The sequence below is a fragment of the Garra rufa genome, chromosome 8 (genome assembly GCF_049309525.1).
Source record: "Garra rufa chromosome 8, GarRuf1.0, whole genome shotgun sequence".
Taxonomy (NCBI): domain Eukaryota; kingdom Metazoa; phylum Chordata; class Actinopteri; order Cypriniformes; family Cyprinidae; genus Garra; species Garra rufa.
Window position 1 is genome coordinate 36,658,670 of NC_133368.1, and position 20,406 is coordinate 36,679,075.

Consider the following 20,406-nt stretch of genomic DNA (forward strand, 5'->3'; position numbering starts at 1 on the left):
TTCAGTCATTAAATGAGAAGTTCACTTCCAGAACAAAATTTTACAGATAATTTACTCACCCCCTTGTCTTCCAAGATGTTCATGTCTTTCTTTCTTCAGTTGTAAAAAAATTATGTTTTTGGAGGAAAACATTTCAGGATTTCTGTCCATGTTCTGGATTTCTATAGTTTGAACTTCCAAATGCAGTTTAAATGCAGATTCAAAGGGCATAGCACAGAAAGAAGGGTCTTATCTAGTGAAACGATTGGTTATTTTCTAAAATTTTTTTACAATTTATATACTTTTAGCCTCAAATGCTTGTCTTGTCTAGCTCTGCATTGCTACATAACTGCAGAAGTACCAACCCAGTGTTTACAAGGTGACTGTGCAAAGAAAACCAAATGCCCTTAACAAAAAAGGTAAAACAGCGATGTAGAACAATTTTGTTGGAGAAGAAAATGAGATGGGAGTTTTTCGACATACCCTAACTGACATGAATCGGAATACACAAAGTTGATGCAGAGCTAGACAAGACGAGCATTTGAGGTTAAAAAGTATATACATTTAAAAAAAAATTTTTTTATAAAGATAACCAATCTTTTCATTGAATAAGACCATTCTTCCTCATCTGGGATTGTTTAGAGCCCTTTGAAGCTGCTTTGCACTTTGGAAGTTCAAACTCGGGGGCACCATGGAAGTTCACTATATGGATATACTTTCCTCATAAAACATAATTTCTTTACGACTGATGAAAGAAAGACATTAACATCTCGGATGACAAGGGGATAAGTAAATTATCTGTAAATTTTGTTCTGGAAGTGAACTTCTCTTTTAATTACTCAGCCTTATGTTATTCCAAACCTATAAGGCCTTGAACGTAGTAGTTGCGTTGCTGTCTATGCAGGGACAGAAATCTTTCGGATTTCAACAAAAATATCTTGATTTGTGTTCCGAAGATCAACAAAGGTCTTATGGGTTTGAAACAACATGAGGGTGCGTAATTAATGATAGAATTTTAAATTTTTGGGTGAACTATTTGTTTAACCAAGTACTGTGTCAGTGTTACATGCATGTGGCTTAACCTTAAATGATGCACTGTATGTGTGGTAACATGGACACAGTAGAAACACACAGGTCATGTGTATGTCCACAGTGCACAGTGGCTATCGACTCCAGCCCAGTCAGGGTCAGGACGCTATGAAGGTTGTGTACTACGTAGAGAGGGACCTGGCACAGTTCCACCCTACCAAGGGGGGCAGTCGTCCATGTAAGCCTGTATGCAGTCAGCATCTTTCTGTACACTGTATATGCCTGTAAAACAAAGAAAGGCTGAATTTGAGTTAAGTTAGTGAAAAGCTATGTAACAATGGTCAGCTGACACATCTGATGGCATGTCTAATTCATTTCATCATCAGTGTCCTATTAAATGTCTATGATTGTATCTAAACACTTCCCAATGGACCTGGTTTTACATTCATCTAAAAGGGCTAGTTGACCCAAAAAATGAAAATTCTGCCATTAATTACTCATCCTCATGTCGTTCCAAACCGGCAAGATCTTCATTCATCTTTGGAACATAAATTAAGATTTTTTTGATAACCTAAAATGTATCATCATCCTTATCTTCTGTGAAACACAAAAGTCACATTGCTGATGACAGATCTTTCATTTTTAGATATACTATCCCTTTAAAATACATCTGTGATTGTGCATGCTTCTTGATCTAGTCAGACAATTCGTAATACTCTAACCAAGTTCAGAATTTTTCACAAAGATAGGTTTTCTGCTGCATATTATAAACAATGACAACAGATTTGTTATCGCAAGAACAGAACTTCTAGAAAGTCCATAATGATGTTGTTGTGTCAGCAGCTGGCAGCCTATCAGAACTCAGCTCTCTGCATGACGGTGACGTAGACTTCAGGCAGACCTATCGACAGGTGCAGAGGAAGGCACTGCCACCCATCAGTGACCACATGGATGATCCACGTATCCGAACAGCATCAATTGGACATGGCCTTCGCTCCTCACATTATCAGAGCAATCACTCTCTGGATGAGCATGACAACAGGTACAATTTGAGTGTCTGTATGCATGATCTAATAATTTACGATGGGGGTTTTCAAACTGGAGACACAAGAGAAATGTTTCTTGAGCACCAAGTACAGCATATTAGAATGATTTCTGAGGGGTCATGTGACACTGGATTAATGGCAGCTGAAAATTCAGCTTTGACATCATAGAAATAAATGACATTTTAAAATATATTAAATAGATTAGCAGCCTTGATGTATGACGGCATTTTAGTGCCATGTTAAAAAATAATAAAAAATTACGAGATTAAAGTCATACTTAGAGAATAAAGTTGGAATGTTTCAAGAAAAAAGTCTAAGTGTTTTGAGAATAAAGATGAAGTTTTGAGCATAAAGTCAAAGAATAAAGTTTAAATTACAAGAATTAAATTTTTGAGAGAAAATATTTTGAGAGTATAGCCTGCACGTGCAAATGGTTTGGATTGGGAGCACTGGGAGATGTTGGCCACTGGAATTTATTTGAATATATGTGAGATTGTTAGCAGAAATCATACCATGTGTTTCACTCGCAGGTACAGGATGCTTGGAAATAATATTTCATGTCTTAGATTGCATTCATTAGGCCTCTTTGTAGTGCGCCAGCCACACAGTAATAGCAATAAGCTTTAAGCCATGATTCTTTTAATATAAAACAAAAGCTTTCAAAATCTGTCTGTATTATAGTGAAATATAAAATGTGTCTTGCAATTATGTGTTTTTCACGCTGTTTAATGTGGTGGGACAGATCGGTGGGGCTGCAACTCATTAACAAGTTAGATTGTTGTCTTTTCTGAGGTATATAAGTTGCTATTCACAAGCTGTTTTATTCACGGTATAATACAGTAAATGATTGGAAGTAATATTTAACGTCTTCTATTCATTATTTGTAGCACATTGTAATCGCAATAATTTGGTGCTTTGTTGCTTTTAAAATAACACAGCCGAGCTTTCAAATTAGGGATGTTAACCGATGACCGTTTGACCGGTGGTTGACCGTATCAACGTTAACCGGTCAAAGTTGTCGGTAGTCGGTTAAAAAAAAGTGATATCTAAATTAGGCTATTATAGACAGTGGACTATACGCTACTACAGTTAGCCATCTCATTCCTCATCTTTTTGTGTTAAGTGAACAAATTATCCCTCACACTCAATTTTTCATAGCTCGCCTGTTTGTACTTAATAAACCAATAAAAACATTTGGCGCGAGGTCACAGCGTTTGGGTTCGCGCGCTCACAAGGTTTGCGAAAAGTAAAGGCAACAGGCTAAAACACTCGAGGTTAGAGCCAGGGCAGACGACAGGATGAAGCGTGCAAAGAAAAGTAGTGTGTGGGACCATTTCACCAAAAAGAATGAGACAGACGTAAGTTGCAACTTGTGTGATACAGTGCTTAAATATAGTAGCAGGCATCATCTTTCTTTATTATGGTTAGCACTACCTCAACTAAAGCGGCGTCTCTTCGGAGCTGTCATTTTCTTAAATGAGCCGTGGCAATGTTTCAAATGAGCTTCTAACCTAGACAAACGCCTTTATTTTCAAAGCGATCACCTTGTACCCAAACCATTTGAAACTAAGGAGCCATTTGTCCTACGATTACATACAACAAGCTCTTCGGCGCCGCGTTTGCGGGACTCATGTTTCGCGCTGTAGGGGATTTTAAAAAAGTGACGTGAGTGGCAGTGTGTGTGTGTGTGTGTGTGTGTGTGTGTGTGTGTGTGTGTGTGCGTGTGTGCGGGAGGCAGAGCGGCAGAGAGATGCGACAGAGTTGCGAAATTGCAGGCGCGGCTCGAAATGGCTGTTATTTCAAATAGCGTACCATATTTTAAACTAATCGGTTAACCGGTTTCAACCGGCTAATGAGGCTCGGTGGTCGGTCAAGAAATTTTTTAGTTTTCGCCATCCCTATTTCAAATTCTGTCAGTTTTATCACAAAATACAAATTATAATTGTGTTTTAACACTTTATTTCAAGTTTATAGTATGATATAAACATGAAGGAACATCAGAAGGAATGAAAAACACATTATTTTAAAATACATATTGTTTGTATTTCACTATAAAACTAACAGATTTTGAAAGCTGAGACTATCTTCCGGTGGTCCCAGTCCAGGCTATTTGCATGCACAAAAGGCTAAAATACATTCTCAAAATATTATAACTTCAATCTCGTAATTGCCACAAATTAATTCTTGTAATTTTGACTTTATTCTCAAAAATATTTTGACTTCATTTTTGAAACATTTAAACTTAATTTTCATCATTTTGACTTTCTTCACAAAAAGATTTCAACTGTATTCTCATAATTTTGACTTTATTGTTGAAATATTTCGACTTTATTCTTAAAATATCTCAACATTATTCTCATAATTTCGACTTTATTCTCGTGATATTTCGACTTTACTCTCCAAATATAATGACTTAAATCTTGTAGTCTCAGATTTGTTTTTATTTTTTAACGTGGCACTAAAACGCAGTTGTATTGATGCGCATAAGAGACTTCTTTCAAAAACACTTTTAAACTTTTAGCATATATGTGTGCACTAATATTATCATGACTTCTTGTGCAGATGGAACTGTCGTTCTGAGCACCTGCCCCGGAAAGCCTTTGACGCTAGAGGGCGCACAGGGTCACTAGATGAGCTGGAAGAGTTTGCTATGTCATATGGCCCGCACGGTCGTCGGAGAGGTGACTTTCGTGAACCTCAGCGAGACTTTGAAATGGGTCCAAGGGTGCGGGACCATCCCACATCATACCGAGACGGGCCACGGTATTTTCGTGATGATGACGATGACGACTGGCGTCGTCGACGCTCACCACCTTCATCGCCCAAAAGACGCAACACTGCCGACAGTGAACGCTACCTCGTTCGTCAGAGGTCTTATGACGATACCTACCTGAACAGTCTGCTGGAGCGCAAGGCTAGGGGCCACGGAGAGCGAGGTGGGAGGGCTGATGATGACAGTGACACACCGTCAAAAGGCAGTTCCAAGAAGAGCAGTGACTGTTACAATAGCAGGTCACCTAGTAACCGCCCTGAGGAGGATGATCCTTTACCTCCATACTCTGAAAGGGAGGCGGAGAGGTTTAGAACTGAAGAGCATATAGGGAGGGAACGGTACAGGACTGTTGATCCTGCTATGCGGCCTTTTTCATACACACGTCCAGCTCATGCACTGTCCCATACGTTACAGGAGCGCAGGGAGGACAGGGACAAATCCAGGAAACTGGTGAGTTACCTATAATCGTCTGCCCTGGTTTCTGTACACTGAAGGGTGGACCAAACTTCCTTCAAGCCTAAAAAGAACAGACAGAATAGAGATTCTATTAATATGAAATATACATTTTCAAATGTTAAAGGGCACAAATAAGTGAAAACAAGCTGTTCTTGTCAAAAAACATCTCAGCTCACTATTATTCATTCATATTTACATAGTCATCAAGAATCATTAGTTTCAGAAATAATGTTCTTCTCAGACAATGAGGCCTTTTTGGTTTTACAAGGTCAAATCCAGCTTACATCTTTCAATCCCATTTCCTGCGATAAATGTGATCGTGAACCACAAAACCAGTCTGAAGTAGCACAGGTATATAAAAATACATTGTATGGGTCAAAATTATCGATTTTTCTTTTATGCCAAGAATCATTCGGATATTAAGTATAGATCATGTTCCATAAAGATATTTTGTAAATTTCCTACCGTAGATATATCAAAACTTAATTTTTGATTAGTAATATGCTTTGCTAAGAACTTTATTTGGACAAGTTCAAAAGCTGATTTTTTTCAATATTTTGCACCCTCAGATTCCAGATTTTCAAATAGTTGTATCTCAACTAAATATTGTCCTATTATAACAACCCATACATCAATGGAAATCTTATTATTCAGCTTTCAGGTGATGTGTGCATCTCAATTAAAAAAACTGACCCTTATGACTGGTTTTGTGGCCCAGGGTCACAAATGTGGCATAAGGGGAACAATATTTTTTTAAGTAAAACGTCTTGCATGTTCAAAATTTTGGGAGCTACTAGACTGACTGGTAAAATTATGTTTATTCTGAAGCTACCCATTTTTAATTGTCAAACTGATTTTCCTTTTTCTTTCTCAGACTTCCCATTTTGAACTACCGTTCAATAATTTGGGGTCAGTATGATTTTTAAAAAATAAATCAGTTCTTTTATTGAGCAAGGATACATTATAGTGATCTAAATTGACAGTAAAGACATTTATAATGTTACAAGCGATTTTAATTTCTAATAAATGCTCATTCTGAACTTTCTATTTGTCAAAAAATTCCACAAATATTAAGCAGCACAACTGTGTTAACACTAAAGACTGGAGTAATGACTCCTAAAAATTCATCTTTGCCATCACTGGAATAAAATGCATTTTAAAACAGAAAGCTATTATTTAAAATTATAGTAATATTTCACAATATTACTGTTTTTACTGTCTTATGTGACCCTGGACCACAAAACCAATCGTAAGTAGCACAGGTATATATGTAGCAATAGCCAAAAATACACTGTATAGGTCAAAATTATCGATTTTTCTTTAATGCCTAAAATCATTAGGATATTAAGTAAAGATTATGTTTCATGAAGATATTTTGTAAATTTCCTACCATAAATATATCAAAACTTAATTTTTGATTTGTAATATGCATTCCTAAGAACTTCACTTGGACAGTTTTAAAGGGGATTTTCTCAATATTTAGATTTTTTTTTTCACCCTCAGATTCCAGATTTTTAAACAGTTGTATCTTCTGTCCTAACAAACCATACATAAATAGAAAGCTTATTTATTCAGATTTCAGATGATGTATAAATCTCAGTTTCATAAAATTGACCCTTATGACTGGTTTTGTGGTCCAGGGTCACATATAAAAATAGAAGTCTAGCAGTTCTCAAAATTTTCATCTCATCTTAAAATTCTGACATTAGATCTAACAATGTGACTTTTTTTCTTATTTTAGCTCAAAATTTATATTTTTAACTGAGGATCTCTTATCAGCCTAGATTTTTTAAATACTTTTTACATGGCATTTGTTTTCCAAAGTGGGACTTAAAGAAATCTGAATAGGAAATTATTTTAACTGTACAGTGTTATTTTTTGTATCCTGAAATGTAAATCGTATTCTTTACAAGAATGTATGTAAATCAAAGTCCGCTTTGAACGATCAAAACGGTTGATTTCTCAGGCAGGTTTTTTGTGTTTTTGTTCTGTTTGCCTGAATGTATCATAAATGGCATCACTAACTCTAATGGGCACACTATACTGCATTACACTGGCACACTAACAACGCATTTGCGAACACATCATTCTAATGGCTGTCTAATGTGTGGCTCTTGGTGTTTTTTAACAGACCACTCATCTAAGCAGAGACTCTCTAATTGTGTGACGTCGTCAGACTGACATCATACTAATAACATCACCATCCAGCTGAAGAAAAATGCCTCAGACACTAAGCATCAGCACATTTTATGCGGAATCACATAGACATGAAATGCTTGGGAACTTTTGCTGATCAAGGGCAGGAACATAGTGTGTGTGCCTGACTGTCTTTTTTATTTTTTATATTGCTAATTATGTCAAAAGACCTACTTATTTAGTCATCAGACTACCGCTGCACTAAAAGGACTTTAAAATGTTCAAATGATATTCAAGTGCTCTAAACATTCCTTGATATTTTGTTTATCTTCAGTACTGTAATGGGACACTGTCTCTGATATTTCAAGATTGCCATTGCCTTTGTTTGCACTGTACTGTACATTTGTGTCAGTCTTAATCAGTTGGCTCTTGAGAGAAGCATAAAAGATTGTGCTTTTGATAATGTGCCATTTATCTGTATTCCATGGTTTTAAAATAATGATTTTGATATGAACACTTGCTGTCTGTTTTTCATTTCTTCCCCTGACAACCTTATAAAATATATCTGTTCTTTAACATCTATATCATCCCTGCTGAAATATAACCAATAGAAACAATCACAGAATTTGTAATGGTTTTACTGGTTATAATAGGAATTGTACTGGTTTTCATGAAAACTGAAATGGTCCCCTTTGGTATCTACTGGTAATTTGTCGCCTTCTATTGGTGGGTTGTTTAAACCACTAAATCCTAATAGAATACAGTGCCTTGTGAAAGTATTCATACTCAATCATTTTGGTTCACTTTTGTTATGTTGCTGCCTTATGGTAAACTTCTTTAAATTACTTTTTTCCCCACATCAATCTACATTCCATACACCATATTGACTAAGTCAAAACCGAATTGTCCCAACTTCGTAAAAGTATTAAAAATAAAAAAACTTAAATAAGTACATTGCATAAGTATTCATACCCTTAACTCAGTACTCAGCTGAAGCACCTTTACAGCCTCAAGTCTCTTTGGTATGATGCGACAAGCTTTGCACATCAACATTTGGCAATTATCTGCCATTCTTCTGCTCACCTCTTCACCTCTTAAGCTCTGTCAGCTTGAATGGCGACAGACATACATTTTCAGGTTTCTCCAGAAATATTTGATTGGGTTTAGGCCCAGGCTGTGGCTGAATGCTCTGGACTGGATTTTCATTAAGGCTATCTCAATATTTTGGTGCATTGTGCTTTTCATCTACTCTGATGAGTCCTTTAGTCATTGGCACTGAAAAACAGCCCCACAGCATAAGGCCACTACCGCCACACTTTACTTTTAGGATGGTATTCTGCAGGTGATGATGAGCAGTGCCTGGTTTCCTTCAAACATTATGCTTGGAACTGAGGTTCATTAAACCAGAGAATCTTGTTTCTCACAGTCTGAGAGTCCTTCAGGTGCTTTTTTGCAAATTCCAAGTGTTTTCATGTGTCTTTACTGAGGAAAGGATTGAGTCTTGCCACACCACCATAAAGCCCAGATAGGCAGAGTATTGGAGTGATGTTTGGACCTCTGTAAGCTTCTCCTATCTGCATATATGATCATGGAGCTCAACTAGAGTGACTATCAGCTTCTTGGTCACCACTCTAACCAAAGTCCTTCTCCATTAATTGCTCAGCTCTAGGAAGAGTTGTGGTTGTTTCAAACTTCTTCCATTAAGGGTAATGGAGACTACATGGTTCTGTGAACCTTCAATGCAGCAGAATTTTCTCCTAACTCTTCCCCAGATCTGAGGCTTGATGCAGTCCTCTTTCTGAGCTCTACAGGCATCAGGGCTTGGTTTTTGCTCTGATATGCATTTTCAGCTGTTAGACTTTTCATTAAGATGTGTGTGCTTTTCCAAATCATACTCACTCAATTGAATTTGAGTTAACTTCACTCGAAGTGTAGTAACATCTACAAGCAATATGAATGCTCCTGAGCTAAATTTCAACTGTCCCAGATTAGGGTATGGATACTTAAGCAATTGAATCATTTAAGTGTTTTATTTTTAATAAATTTGCAAAGATGTTAAAACTCGTTTTTTTTTGTTTGTTGTTGTTGTTGCTTTGCCATTATGCTGTATGGAATGTAGACAAAAAAGTAATTTAAAGTAGTTTAACAAGTCGGCAACAACAAAATTGTGAAAAAAATGTTGGGGTATGAATATTTTTCACAAGGCACTGTATGTCCCAAAACACACTACAAACATTTTTTAATGGTTAATAGTTCATGGTTTGTAATGTTTGTAATGGTATTTGTAGTGGAAACCATTAGAATTTCTGTGATGGTTTCTATTGTTTGTTTGTTTTTTCATCAGGGATGGCATGAACACTTACTTATTTGGTTTTGCTTCAACATACATAAGAAATAAATACAGTAATGCATGTTTTCAGCAATACAGAATCAAGGTCATACAGGAAACTGGACAGGACGCAGAAAAGGAAAGGTTGCTTCTTTCCAGGATGAGATTACAATACCAGGAAACAATATGATACGAGCCCTCACAGGTGGTTAGTGGTCAAACTTTATGTTTAGATCTCATCTATCGCTTTCTTTTCAAACACACTCACATTGTGCTATAGTTGATAGTCAATAGTTAAATCTATGATTCACGTTTAATAATAATAAAACATTTTCCCGCCAATATGTTTAGACAAAAAATAGCAACTCGCCATTTTAATAATAATTGTAAGGTCACAATATTTGACGTGTGTTTTGTTTAATGACATTTTACAATAGTTTGAATAAACACAGCTTACTTCCATTCTTAGGAAAACGAAGACACAGTGGTCATTGTCGACAGTTTTCCTTTTTCTTTAACCAGTCTGTGTTGGTTTGCTGGTCTCCACATCTAGTCTTGTCTGTTGGTTGGCTGGTTGGTTTTACACGGGTTTGGGCTTTTTCTGCTGTTGATTACTGCAAAAATAAAACGTTGGGAAGACGGTATGCCCATTGAGCCGGCAAGTGACGCCCCCTGGTGGTTAAATGTAAAAAGATAGTACAATTTTTTTTTCATTCTACCGAATAAAGTAAATAATGAAACAATTATTTCATTTTGAGCGATACATGATACATATTTTCAATAATAACTATTTTAAAAGAGTTTAACTTTGAACCAATAAATGAGCTTAAATAAAAGAAACATGACCCAATTCGAGTTGTGCACCTGTTGGTAGGCGGAGTCTGTGGCGTCATCGTGTAATGGGGGAGGGGAATCAGCCTTCCAAAGAGCAAAGGTGTTTAACACTGACTCGAGAGAATATAGGTAAATTAGAAAATACCTGGATATATATTTACATTTACGATGACATGATGGCCAGTGTAACGTTAGATCGTCTGTTTTTGCTTGAGTCGCAATTATAGGATTTTGCTGTGTTCTGGAAAAATACAGTAAACAAAAAAACTTCCGTGTAACCGAGAAACATGAAAGAAACACTGAAGCTCAAGGTGCTGGCGCTGGTGCTCTGCGTATTTCCAACAGGTAAGTCGACATTTAAAATAACTGTCAGGGGTTCAGCTGGAACATTAAGGTTGTTTCATTTAGTGCCATACCACTTTTAAAATGTTTAAAACTTTTTTGTAAATTCTGTAAATGGCGAGGTTAATCATCGGCAGGCGCAAACATTACAGGCAGATAAACATGGTCACGTGATTTACAAGCTTCATGTCAGCCAATATGTTAAATTATGGTTTACTGAAACTTGATTCTATTTGTATACGCTAGGATTTGTAAAATAGAGGCCTGGAACAGGCTTAAATAAAAGGCTTAATAGTGAATATCAATATTTTTGTTATGCTCATATTAAATGTTTCTTTGTAAATAAAATCCTTATGAAATGACTAGATACTTAAATACATACATACCGACTGGAAAAGTAATGATTGTTAGTCAGAAGGTGTGGTGAAGGTGTGGAGCCCTAATTCAAACAGTATTATAAATGATACCTCTCCGTTTCTTCTCAGAGCTGCTGTCCATCCAGGTTACAGTTCCTCATACAGAGAGAAACACAATGTTGTTTGGTTCTGTTATTCTAAGATGTGACTATTCCACTTCTGTGAGCCAACAAGATGTTCTGGTCACATGGCGATACAAGTCCTTCTGTTTGGATCCGGTGCTGGAATATTACTCAGCTGGTGAGTGGTGTAGGTGAACTGAATATAGAAGGCTTGAGCGCTGTAAAGCTGTAGTCTGCAGTTTGTTTGTTTTGTCTGAATAGATGAAAGTTACATGCTGTGATTGATGTGACCATGTACTTTTCTTTCTTTCTTTAGCATATCAAGCAGCTCTGGGTCTGAAGCAAGACCCGGCCAATGACTGTCCAGACAGTCAGCGCACTGTCCGCATAGTGGTACAGAAAAGAGGCTCCAATGAAGCTGTTCTGGGGACGGAATATCGAGATCGCAAGATATACATACAAAACAGTGAGTCTGGACACACAAGAGCTTAAAACTCTGAAGAAGATGTTTTAACTCTGTAAAGCCTGACAAATAAAATGGAACCTTTAGACAGAATTTGTTGAAATGATAGTTGACCCAAAAATGAAAATTCTGTAATTAACTACTCACCCTTCATATCGAGAATACTTTTTGTGTGGGGAAAAAACATTTTGTCGATGTTCTTGGTACCTTTCTGGGCTTTGAACATGGTTGGACCCTTGTTGTCTATGGGTGAGAAAGCTCATTTCATCAAAAATATCTTAAATTGTATTCTGAAGATGGGTTTGGAACAACATAAGGGTGAGTATTTAATGACAGAATGTTCATTTTTGGGTCAATTATCCCTTTAAGACAAAATACTTAAAATATTCTAAAATATAAAAAGAAAAAGCTTCCATGTGCATGTTATGCTTTGTACCATATTTGATACATGAGGATTTTATGGCTCGTATGATATGGAGCTCACACATGTTGAGGGAAAAACCCCCCACAAATTTTAGTCAAAGGCCCAAACTGAGCAAAAACATGCAATTTAGTACAGTTGTTGTTATTTATGTGAAATAGAAATAAGATTGTAATTTACTTGTAATGTAAATCAATGGCTTTTTTATAGCAGACTGCTTGCATAAAATGCTTATAAATATCAGTTATCACTCTATATCTCCCAATAATATGACTTAGTAATATGATATTTAAATGTTTAGTTTTATTATCAAAGTTCTATAGTTTTAATTGTGGGGGGCAAAACATACAATGCAATGCAATACAATGATGATTGAAAGATGTGCAAATAAATGTTCCTTTAAAGTATGTTGTATCATATTTGATACTTAAAATACCAGTGAAGATAAAGACATTTATTATGTTACAATATATTTCTTTTTCAGACAAATAGTTCTTCTGTTCTTCTGAACTTTCTATGCAACAAGGAAACACGAAAAAAATTCTACTCAGATGTTTTCAACATAATAATAATAATAATAATAATAATAATAATAACAATAATAACAAATGTTTTTTGAGCAGCAAATCAGAACATTTGAATGATTTCTGAAGGATCATGTGACTGGAGTAATGATGCTAAAATTTAGCTTTGAAATCACAGAAATAAATTACATTTTAAAATATATTCAAATAGAAAGCAGTTCTTTTAAATAGTAAAAATATTTTCAAATTGTACTGTTTTTGCTGTACTTTGGATCAAACAAATGCAGGCATGGTGAGCAGAAGAGACTTCTTTAAAAAACATTAAAAATCATACTGTTCAAAAGCTTTTGACTGGTAGTTTACATTTTACCATGATTTTTCTGTAATCATCATGGATAATTAAGTAAACCTAAGTTATTGTGCACTTTTTAAAAATATTTTTTATAATTATACTAAGAGTACTTACTTTTAAAAAGTATGGACCATCAATAATATATAGCTGATTCCTAACAATGTACATTATTAGGAATATTTGTTTAATGTTTGTTGTAATTTAGTTTCTTGTATGTGTTTCACAGGTGCTGACCTGGTTATAAATGAGATCATGTGGTGGGACAACGGCATGTATTTCTGCTCCGTTGATGCGACGGGTGATGTCGTAGGAGACTCTGACAAAGAAATCAGACTCGTTGTGTATCGTAAGTAATAACACACTTTTGTCTTCAACCATAAAACATTTCTAGATTCTGATGGTGGTCATACTCGTTCTTCCTCTCAGACTGGCTGACTGTCCTGCTCATTGTCCTTGGTGGATTGCTCCTCATCATACTGTTGTGTGTCTGCTGCTGCCAGTGCTGTCCTCAGAACTGCTGCTGCTATGTTCGTTGTCCCTGTTGTCCTCGCACTTGCTGCTGCCCAGAAGAAGGTATCCACATGTGTTGTATCTTTGTCTATGCATCTGTCAACCCAGTAAATATGTTACAGTATTGTTTTGATAACAGTTTATTTTAAGGTGTCATTGTTACACATGTTACATGTACTTACTATTATAAAATTATAACAATGAATATTGCATAATTACATGCAAGTAACCCTAAGACAAACCCTAACCATAAAGTAAGTACATGTAGTTAACTATTATTACTCAGTACTTAAATATAGAATTACACTGTAACAAGGAAACCTTAAAAATAAACTGTAACTTTTTTTTAACAATATACACAGTGTTCTACTTGTGCTGGATATTAGTTTCTTAAAATACATGTCTGCTGCTTACAAAATCACAATCTACCTAACAATTGATTAGGTAGGATTTTTTTTTTTTTTACATTTTTGACAGTGAAAACTAGACTGACAATACATCAAAATATGCATTGTAAATATATTTTTATTATTAATAGTATGAGTATTATTTGAAATAATAATATGAATAATAACAACAATAACATTCATAATAATTTTAACAATGAAAACTATGGACTACACTACCAGTCAAAAGTTTTTGAACAGTAAGATTTTAAGTTTTTTTTTTTTTTAAGAATTCTTATAATGCTAGAATATTGTAAAATATTTTTACTATTTAAAATAACTGCTTTCTATTTGAATATATTTTAAAATGTGATTTATTCCTGTGATTTTGAAGCTGAATTTTTAGCATCATTACTCCAGTCTTCAGTGTCACATGATCCTTCAGAAATCATTCTAATATGCTGATTTGCTGTTCAAGAAACATTTATTATTATTAGCAATATTTAAAACAGTTGAGTACATTTTCCTTAGGGTTCTTTATGTGCATATTTTTTTCTTTTGGAAATTAAATGATAGAAATTAATACTTTTATTTAGCAAGGATGCTTTAAATTGATCAAAAGTTATGATAAAGACATTTATAATGTTCTATTTCAGATAAATGCTGTTCTTCTAAACTTTCTATTCATCAAAGAAACCTGAAAAAAAAATACTCAGCTGTTATCAACATTATAATTATAATAATGCTTTTAAGCAGCAAATTAGAATGATTTCTGAAGGATCATGTGACTGGAGTAATAATGCTAAAAATTCAGCTTTATATATGTGACCCTGGACCACAAAACCAGTCATAAGGTTTAATTGTACAAAACTGAGATATATACAATAAATAAGCTTTCTGTTGATATATGGTTTATTAAGAAAGGACAATATTTGGCCGAGATACATCTATTTGAAAATCTGGAATCTGAGGATGCAAAAAAAAAATCGAAATGCTGAGAAAATCACCTTTAAAGTTGTCCAAATTAAGTTCTTAGCAATGCATATTACTAATCAAAAATTACATTTTGATATATTTATAGTAGGAATTTTACAAAAAATCTTCATGGAACATGATCTTTACTTTATTTCCTAATGATTTTTGGCATAAAAGAAAAATCAATAATTTTGACCCATACTATGAATTTTTGGCTATTGCTACAAATATACCCCAGCGACTTAAGACTGGTTTTGTGGTCCAGGGTCACATATATTAATATAAAAATATTTTAGAATTTAAAATTAGATTATTTTTTTAATCAGATAAATGCAGGTGAGCAGAAGAGACTTCTTTAAAAAAAAACATATAAAATTATACTGTTCAAAAAACTTTTCACTGGTAGTGTACATTTTACCATGATTTAGATTTTGGAGTAATGATGCTAAAAATTCTGCTTTAAAATCCCAGGAATAAATTACATTTTAAAATATATATTTAAATAGAAAACAGTTATTCTAAAAAGTTAAAATATGTCACTTTGGATCAAATAAATACAGGCAGGCTTGGTGTGCAGAAGAGACTTTAAAATGCATTAAAACCTTGCTGTTCAAAAACTTGACTGGTAGTTTATTTTATATTTTATTATTATTACAAATTATTTCAAATAATAAAAGCATCATATTTATAATCTTTTGTTCTTTTAAAACCAGTTTTTTTTTCACAGTCCATCCAATAAAATGTAATTGTAATAAATAATAATAAAATGTAGTTAAATATTTCTTCCATGTTCATTTATCTATTTAGCGGTGATGCGCCACAGGATGATGCGTGATGCTCAAAAAGCAATGGTACCGTGGCTCCATGGCCAGCCCATCTATGCCCCCATTGCCTCAAATCCATCTTCTCAAGGAAACCCTTTGCTATATTCAGGTCAGTATAACTTCCTGTATTCATCTGTTAATGTCTGTAGTGCTGCTTCTGATCAGAAACAAATTGTCCTCCACAGGGTCTTTTTCTGAACCTTCAACCAAACACAACCTTCCCATGGCCCAGATGGCCATTCCCCCTCCTCAACATATCCCACCAATGGTACCTCCTCACGGATACCATTCCAAAGGCAGCGTAAATGGAAGTGTACGTGGTAATCACCAGATGATAGATTTTCTGGAGAACCAAGTAAGAGGAATGGATATGGCTGTCCCAATGCTTCAACCTCAACATCACTACACAGCAGTCCCGTTTCCTCATCAATATGCGGCCCCACAACCCCAATATGTAACTCCACCACCTCAACCCATATCCCAAGCTTCAGCAGCCAGGCCTCCCAGCATGCTCTCAGCACTTGATGAGATGGGTGTCCAAGGTGTGGAGCGCAGGGTCATCCAGCTGCCCCCCATCATGGGCCGAGGGAAACAAAGCTCTCGGCGGACCAATGATGGTGGAAGACACAGAATGTCTAATCATTCCAGCGGTAGCTCTAACCGCAATCATCGTAATGATTCCTGGAGGGAGCCGTCATCTTCACGGAGAGGGACGCAGTTACAACGCAGCTACAGTGACGAGTCGGACTGGGACGATAGGCGTGGAGGTCGAGGTTCAGCAGGACGCAGGGGAGTTTCAAGTTCGGATAGATCTCGTCCTCGTGTTCGCAGTAAAGGGGAGCTTCTGGAGGAGTTGGAGCGTGCGGCGAACCGCAGAGACAGGAGCTCCTGGACTTCAGACGAGGAGGACAGTTGTAGAAAGGGGAAGCGATCTCAAGGGAGATTGGCTGAGAGACCACCAGCTTATTCTTCCATTGATATTTTGCCTGGCCACAGCAGGAGAAGTGACCTCTACTCGGTGAGAATGTAGATTTATGATTTGTTCATCATGTACTGTTCATCTTATCATATATGTACTGTAGTCCCAAAAAGGACAGACTGAAAGGGGTCCTGAACTGCCTTTTTTATTATTTTGTACTATTCTCTGAGGTTCCCTTATAGGGATGTAATGATTTTATCAGTATTGTGATATTGCAACAGCAAATCTGTCTCAATATTATTGTGGTCGCATGGCAATATGAAACAATAGGTCTTCTGAGCAAAAAGTATAGTTTTTAAAATATATTTTAACATCTTATTCTATCATAAAGGGCCATTATGCTTTGACACAGTATCTTTCAAACTACAACCGAAAGCACAATATGGCTTAATCCCTTCATCAAGTCTGTTTTCACTGTGTTTCAAAGCAAAGCGCACATTTCGTTCAGGCCATCAGCTTGTGATCCGGTGTTTTTTGTGCCTCAGAACAGCTCAGTTCACAGTGAATGCAGTGAACTTGTTTATTGCAGGTGCTGTGATTTTATTGCACGTTTGGGATAACGGTCACCAATTGTGCCTTATTTTGGTAGATGATTACAGGATTTCACTAGATTTGTAGTGAGACTTAGGAAAAAAGCATTGTAATTTCCTTACTGTAGTGTAAAGCAAAAATAATACAACTATGAAATATTAATTTTCATTAATTTTAAAGTGCAATTGTTTTACAATATATGGCTATTACTGTTGTTGTTGTTGTTATTATTATTATTATTATTATTATATTCTAATTTGTTTGGCTTCCTAAAACACCAGAGTGAATGTAATTTAGACTGAGACAGTTTACCACGAATAAAAACGGGGGTTGAGTCCTCTTTAAAGTTCAGATACAAATCAATTTACTGACTTTATTCTGACTTTGATTTTCTTAATTAAGAACATGGCTTGGAGCTCTTAATTTTGAAATCTCAAAGTGCATTTGATAGAATAATTGAACAATGAAATGTTTTTCCAATTCTTCATTTGTCTTTTTAATATTGTGATAAAATCTAAAATGGACTTCATATCGCGATTTTCGTATCATTAGATTTTGATATCATTACATCCCTATTCCCTTATAATGTTCTCAAGATTTTTACATAGAAAAAAACATAATAATTTAGAAGTAATAAACTATTTTCTGTCCTGTTTTTAACCCCGCTTATCAGAACTCTCTGATTGAATAGGCGTGGCAATAGTGACCAAGTAATAAACAGTTACTCACACTTGTTTCTTGCAACACTACTGTCAGATCCAATATAGTCAGCACATTATTGTCTTTTAGTTACAATCTTTCTGAAAATACTGCGTCGAATTTTGCCTTGATCATAAACAAATTTGCAATTAAAATAAAGTGAACAAAGGACCTAATTCTTACTGATGTGGTCAGGAACTTAAAAAGTTCGTCCACTCTTTCCTAACATTGGGATCAGAAGAAAGGCAATGCAAAGACTGTTTTTCCACAACTTGACATTGCACAGCGGCTCATTGTATTAGAGCCATCTTTATTGCATGCATTCACATCTTGTTATTTACACTAAGTAAATACGAATCGGTGGGCGGTGCTAAACAGGCAGCGATGTAGAAGCAGGCGTTGATTATCTTTTACAACTTGTTGGTTTGGCAGACTGGCTTTAATATAAAGTTTTTATACTAACACGAAATGTTTAAGTTCTGAAATGTACAGGATGTTTTTATAGTACAATGACCTCTTACATATCAAACGATCAAGGGAATTTTGGTATCTCTGTTAATAAGAATAATATCATCCCCTTTAAAGGGAATCATTCACCCAAAAATAAAAATCCTGTCATCATTTATACACCCCCATGTTGTTCCAAACCTGAATGACAGCACAAAACTTTTACTGTATTACAAAATAGTTTTGCTCCAAATATCCTCTTTTGTGTTCCGTAGAAGAAAGAAAGTCATATAGATTTAGAATGAGAGGAGGTTGAGTAAGTGATGACAGAATTTTTCTTTTTTTTCTGAGTAAACTATCCATTTCAGGTTTGTTGACTTTGAGAGAGGGCATGTGTTTTGAACACAAATAAAAGTTGATAAATGTGTCTTCTAAATGAAGAAATGTAAATAATTATGTTTTGTCTCATCATAAAAATCTTTCTTTTACAGGATAAGAGCTCTCGCAGTGGCACGAGCGTTGTGATCTAAGTCCCGGCCTTGTCCTTCATTTCTAACCTGAACTTTTATTACTCACCACCTACAAGTGAAATCTACTGGACTACTGTCATTGGGACTAATTGTGTACTTCAGCACAAATTTAGCAGTGAGCGCAGATGGCCTGGAAGACAGTAAATGCACTGTACATCTTTTTTTATCTTTATTTTATATGTTTCATACTGCTTTTAGATGTTATTTGATCACTTGAAAACATTTCTGGGTTTTATGTGTGTAACTTTTCACTGTTTTCACTGTACATTGTATAATTATTAACCATGGCAAGGTTATTGGTATTTGTTCAGTACAGTTTATAAAAGACGCTTACATTGATTGCACTTCAGCTGAAGGTTGTACATAAAAGAGCCTTTTTGGTGCATCTAGGTACTCTGTTTACTTTTAGTAGTCTTTGTCTGGAGTAGTTTTAATGTTGGTTTGGTTGTTTTCCTTGTCTTTTCATGATCTTGTTGTCTGAATACTACAATCCTTGGGATAATTTGTTTTATATTTGAGTATGTATAAGTACATATGTGTTTGTTAGTATCAGTTGCATTTTTTAATAAAAAAGAGCAGTACTATTCTTACCTACAACTCATAAGCAAAAGCTACAGTCAAACCAAAAAAATCAGTTTATTCGCTATAGTTTGGAAAATGGTAATAAAATATGATAAGGACTCAGAGTTAAACGGTGTCAGAACAAATTCATCTTGATAATGTCAGATAACTTTGATAGAAAGGTATGTAATGGATTAGAATCGACCAAAAATTCAGACACCTGTTAGTATGACAATATTAACACAGCTGTCAATACTATTGTTGTCCAATTACAAAGCAATGTGTAATTTTGTTTAGTCTGTGCTGTAAAAAGGTAGCATTAACAATTGAAGAAAAAACACTCAAGCAAAACATAGTCAGGTGTCATAGTCAAGTGTCTGAATAATATTGGTCTCAATTTTTTTTATTAATTTCACTGGTAGTCCACTGTATAAAGAATATTTGGGTATAATTTCACAGTTTACTTTATTTTGCTTTCCTCATTTACATAAATGAACTATAGCGACCTGCACCCACTAGTAAAATGATCAACAATTATATAGTCTGAATAATTGTTGGTTTGATTGTACATAAACAGTACTTATCAGTTTCCAAGAAAAAATATTAATAATTGATGTAAACACTAGCTAAAAACGGCAATAAAGTCACTTTTTTTACAGTCTTTCAGACTTGATATCTTATTTTTTTCCCATTGTTACATGCTTTAATGCAGAAACCTGTATTTTTTTCTGTCAATTACTATTATTTTATATGGGCTAATTTCTTGTGAAAGTACAAGATTGAATAAGCATAGTGAATTCGT

At 35.1% G+C, this 20,406-nt stretch overlaps 2 protein-coding genes across 3 annotated transcripts in view; both read left to right on the plus strand.

The window, feature by feature from the left end:
- Positions 1-7,935, plus strand: part of ildr2 (immunoglobulin-like domain containing receptor 2) — a 33,764-nt gene extending 25,829 nt beyond the window's left edge. The window contains exons 7-10 of one of the 2 annotated variants that reach the window (XM_073846399.1): positions 1,133-1,246; positions 1,852-2,050; positions 4,617-5,277; positions 7,415-7,935. In XM_073846399.1, coding sequence (XP_073702500.1) covers positions 1,133-1,246; positions 1,852-2,050; positions 4,617-5,277; positions 7,415-7,450 — 1,010 coding nt within the window. In that variant the 3' untranslated portion in view covers positions 7,451-7,935. The remainder of the gene's footprint in view (positions 1-1,132; positions 1,247-1,851; positions 2,051-4,616; positions 5,278-7,414) is intronic. The other variant, XM_073846400.1, reaches the window with a different exon arrangement.
- Positions 7,936-10,666: 2,731 nt separating this feature from the next.
- On the plus strand, positions 10,667-19,627 carry ildr1b (immunoglobulin-like domain containing receptor 1b). Its single transcript, XM_073845977.1, has 8 exons — positions 10,667-10,927; positions 11,410-11,580; positions 11,719-11,868; positions 13,389-13,508; positions 13,589-13,735; positions 15,841-15,966; positions 16,043-16,875; positions 19,005-19,627. Exons 1-8 carry the CDS (start codon positions 10,870-10,872, stop codon positions 19,041-19,043), a joined length of 1,644 nt encoding a protein of 547 aa, XP_073702078.1. The 5' UTR covers positions 10,667-10,869; the 3' UTR covers positions 19,044-19,627.
- Positions 19,628-20,406: the final 779 nt, after the last annotated feature.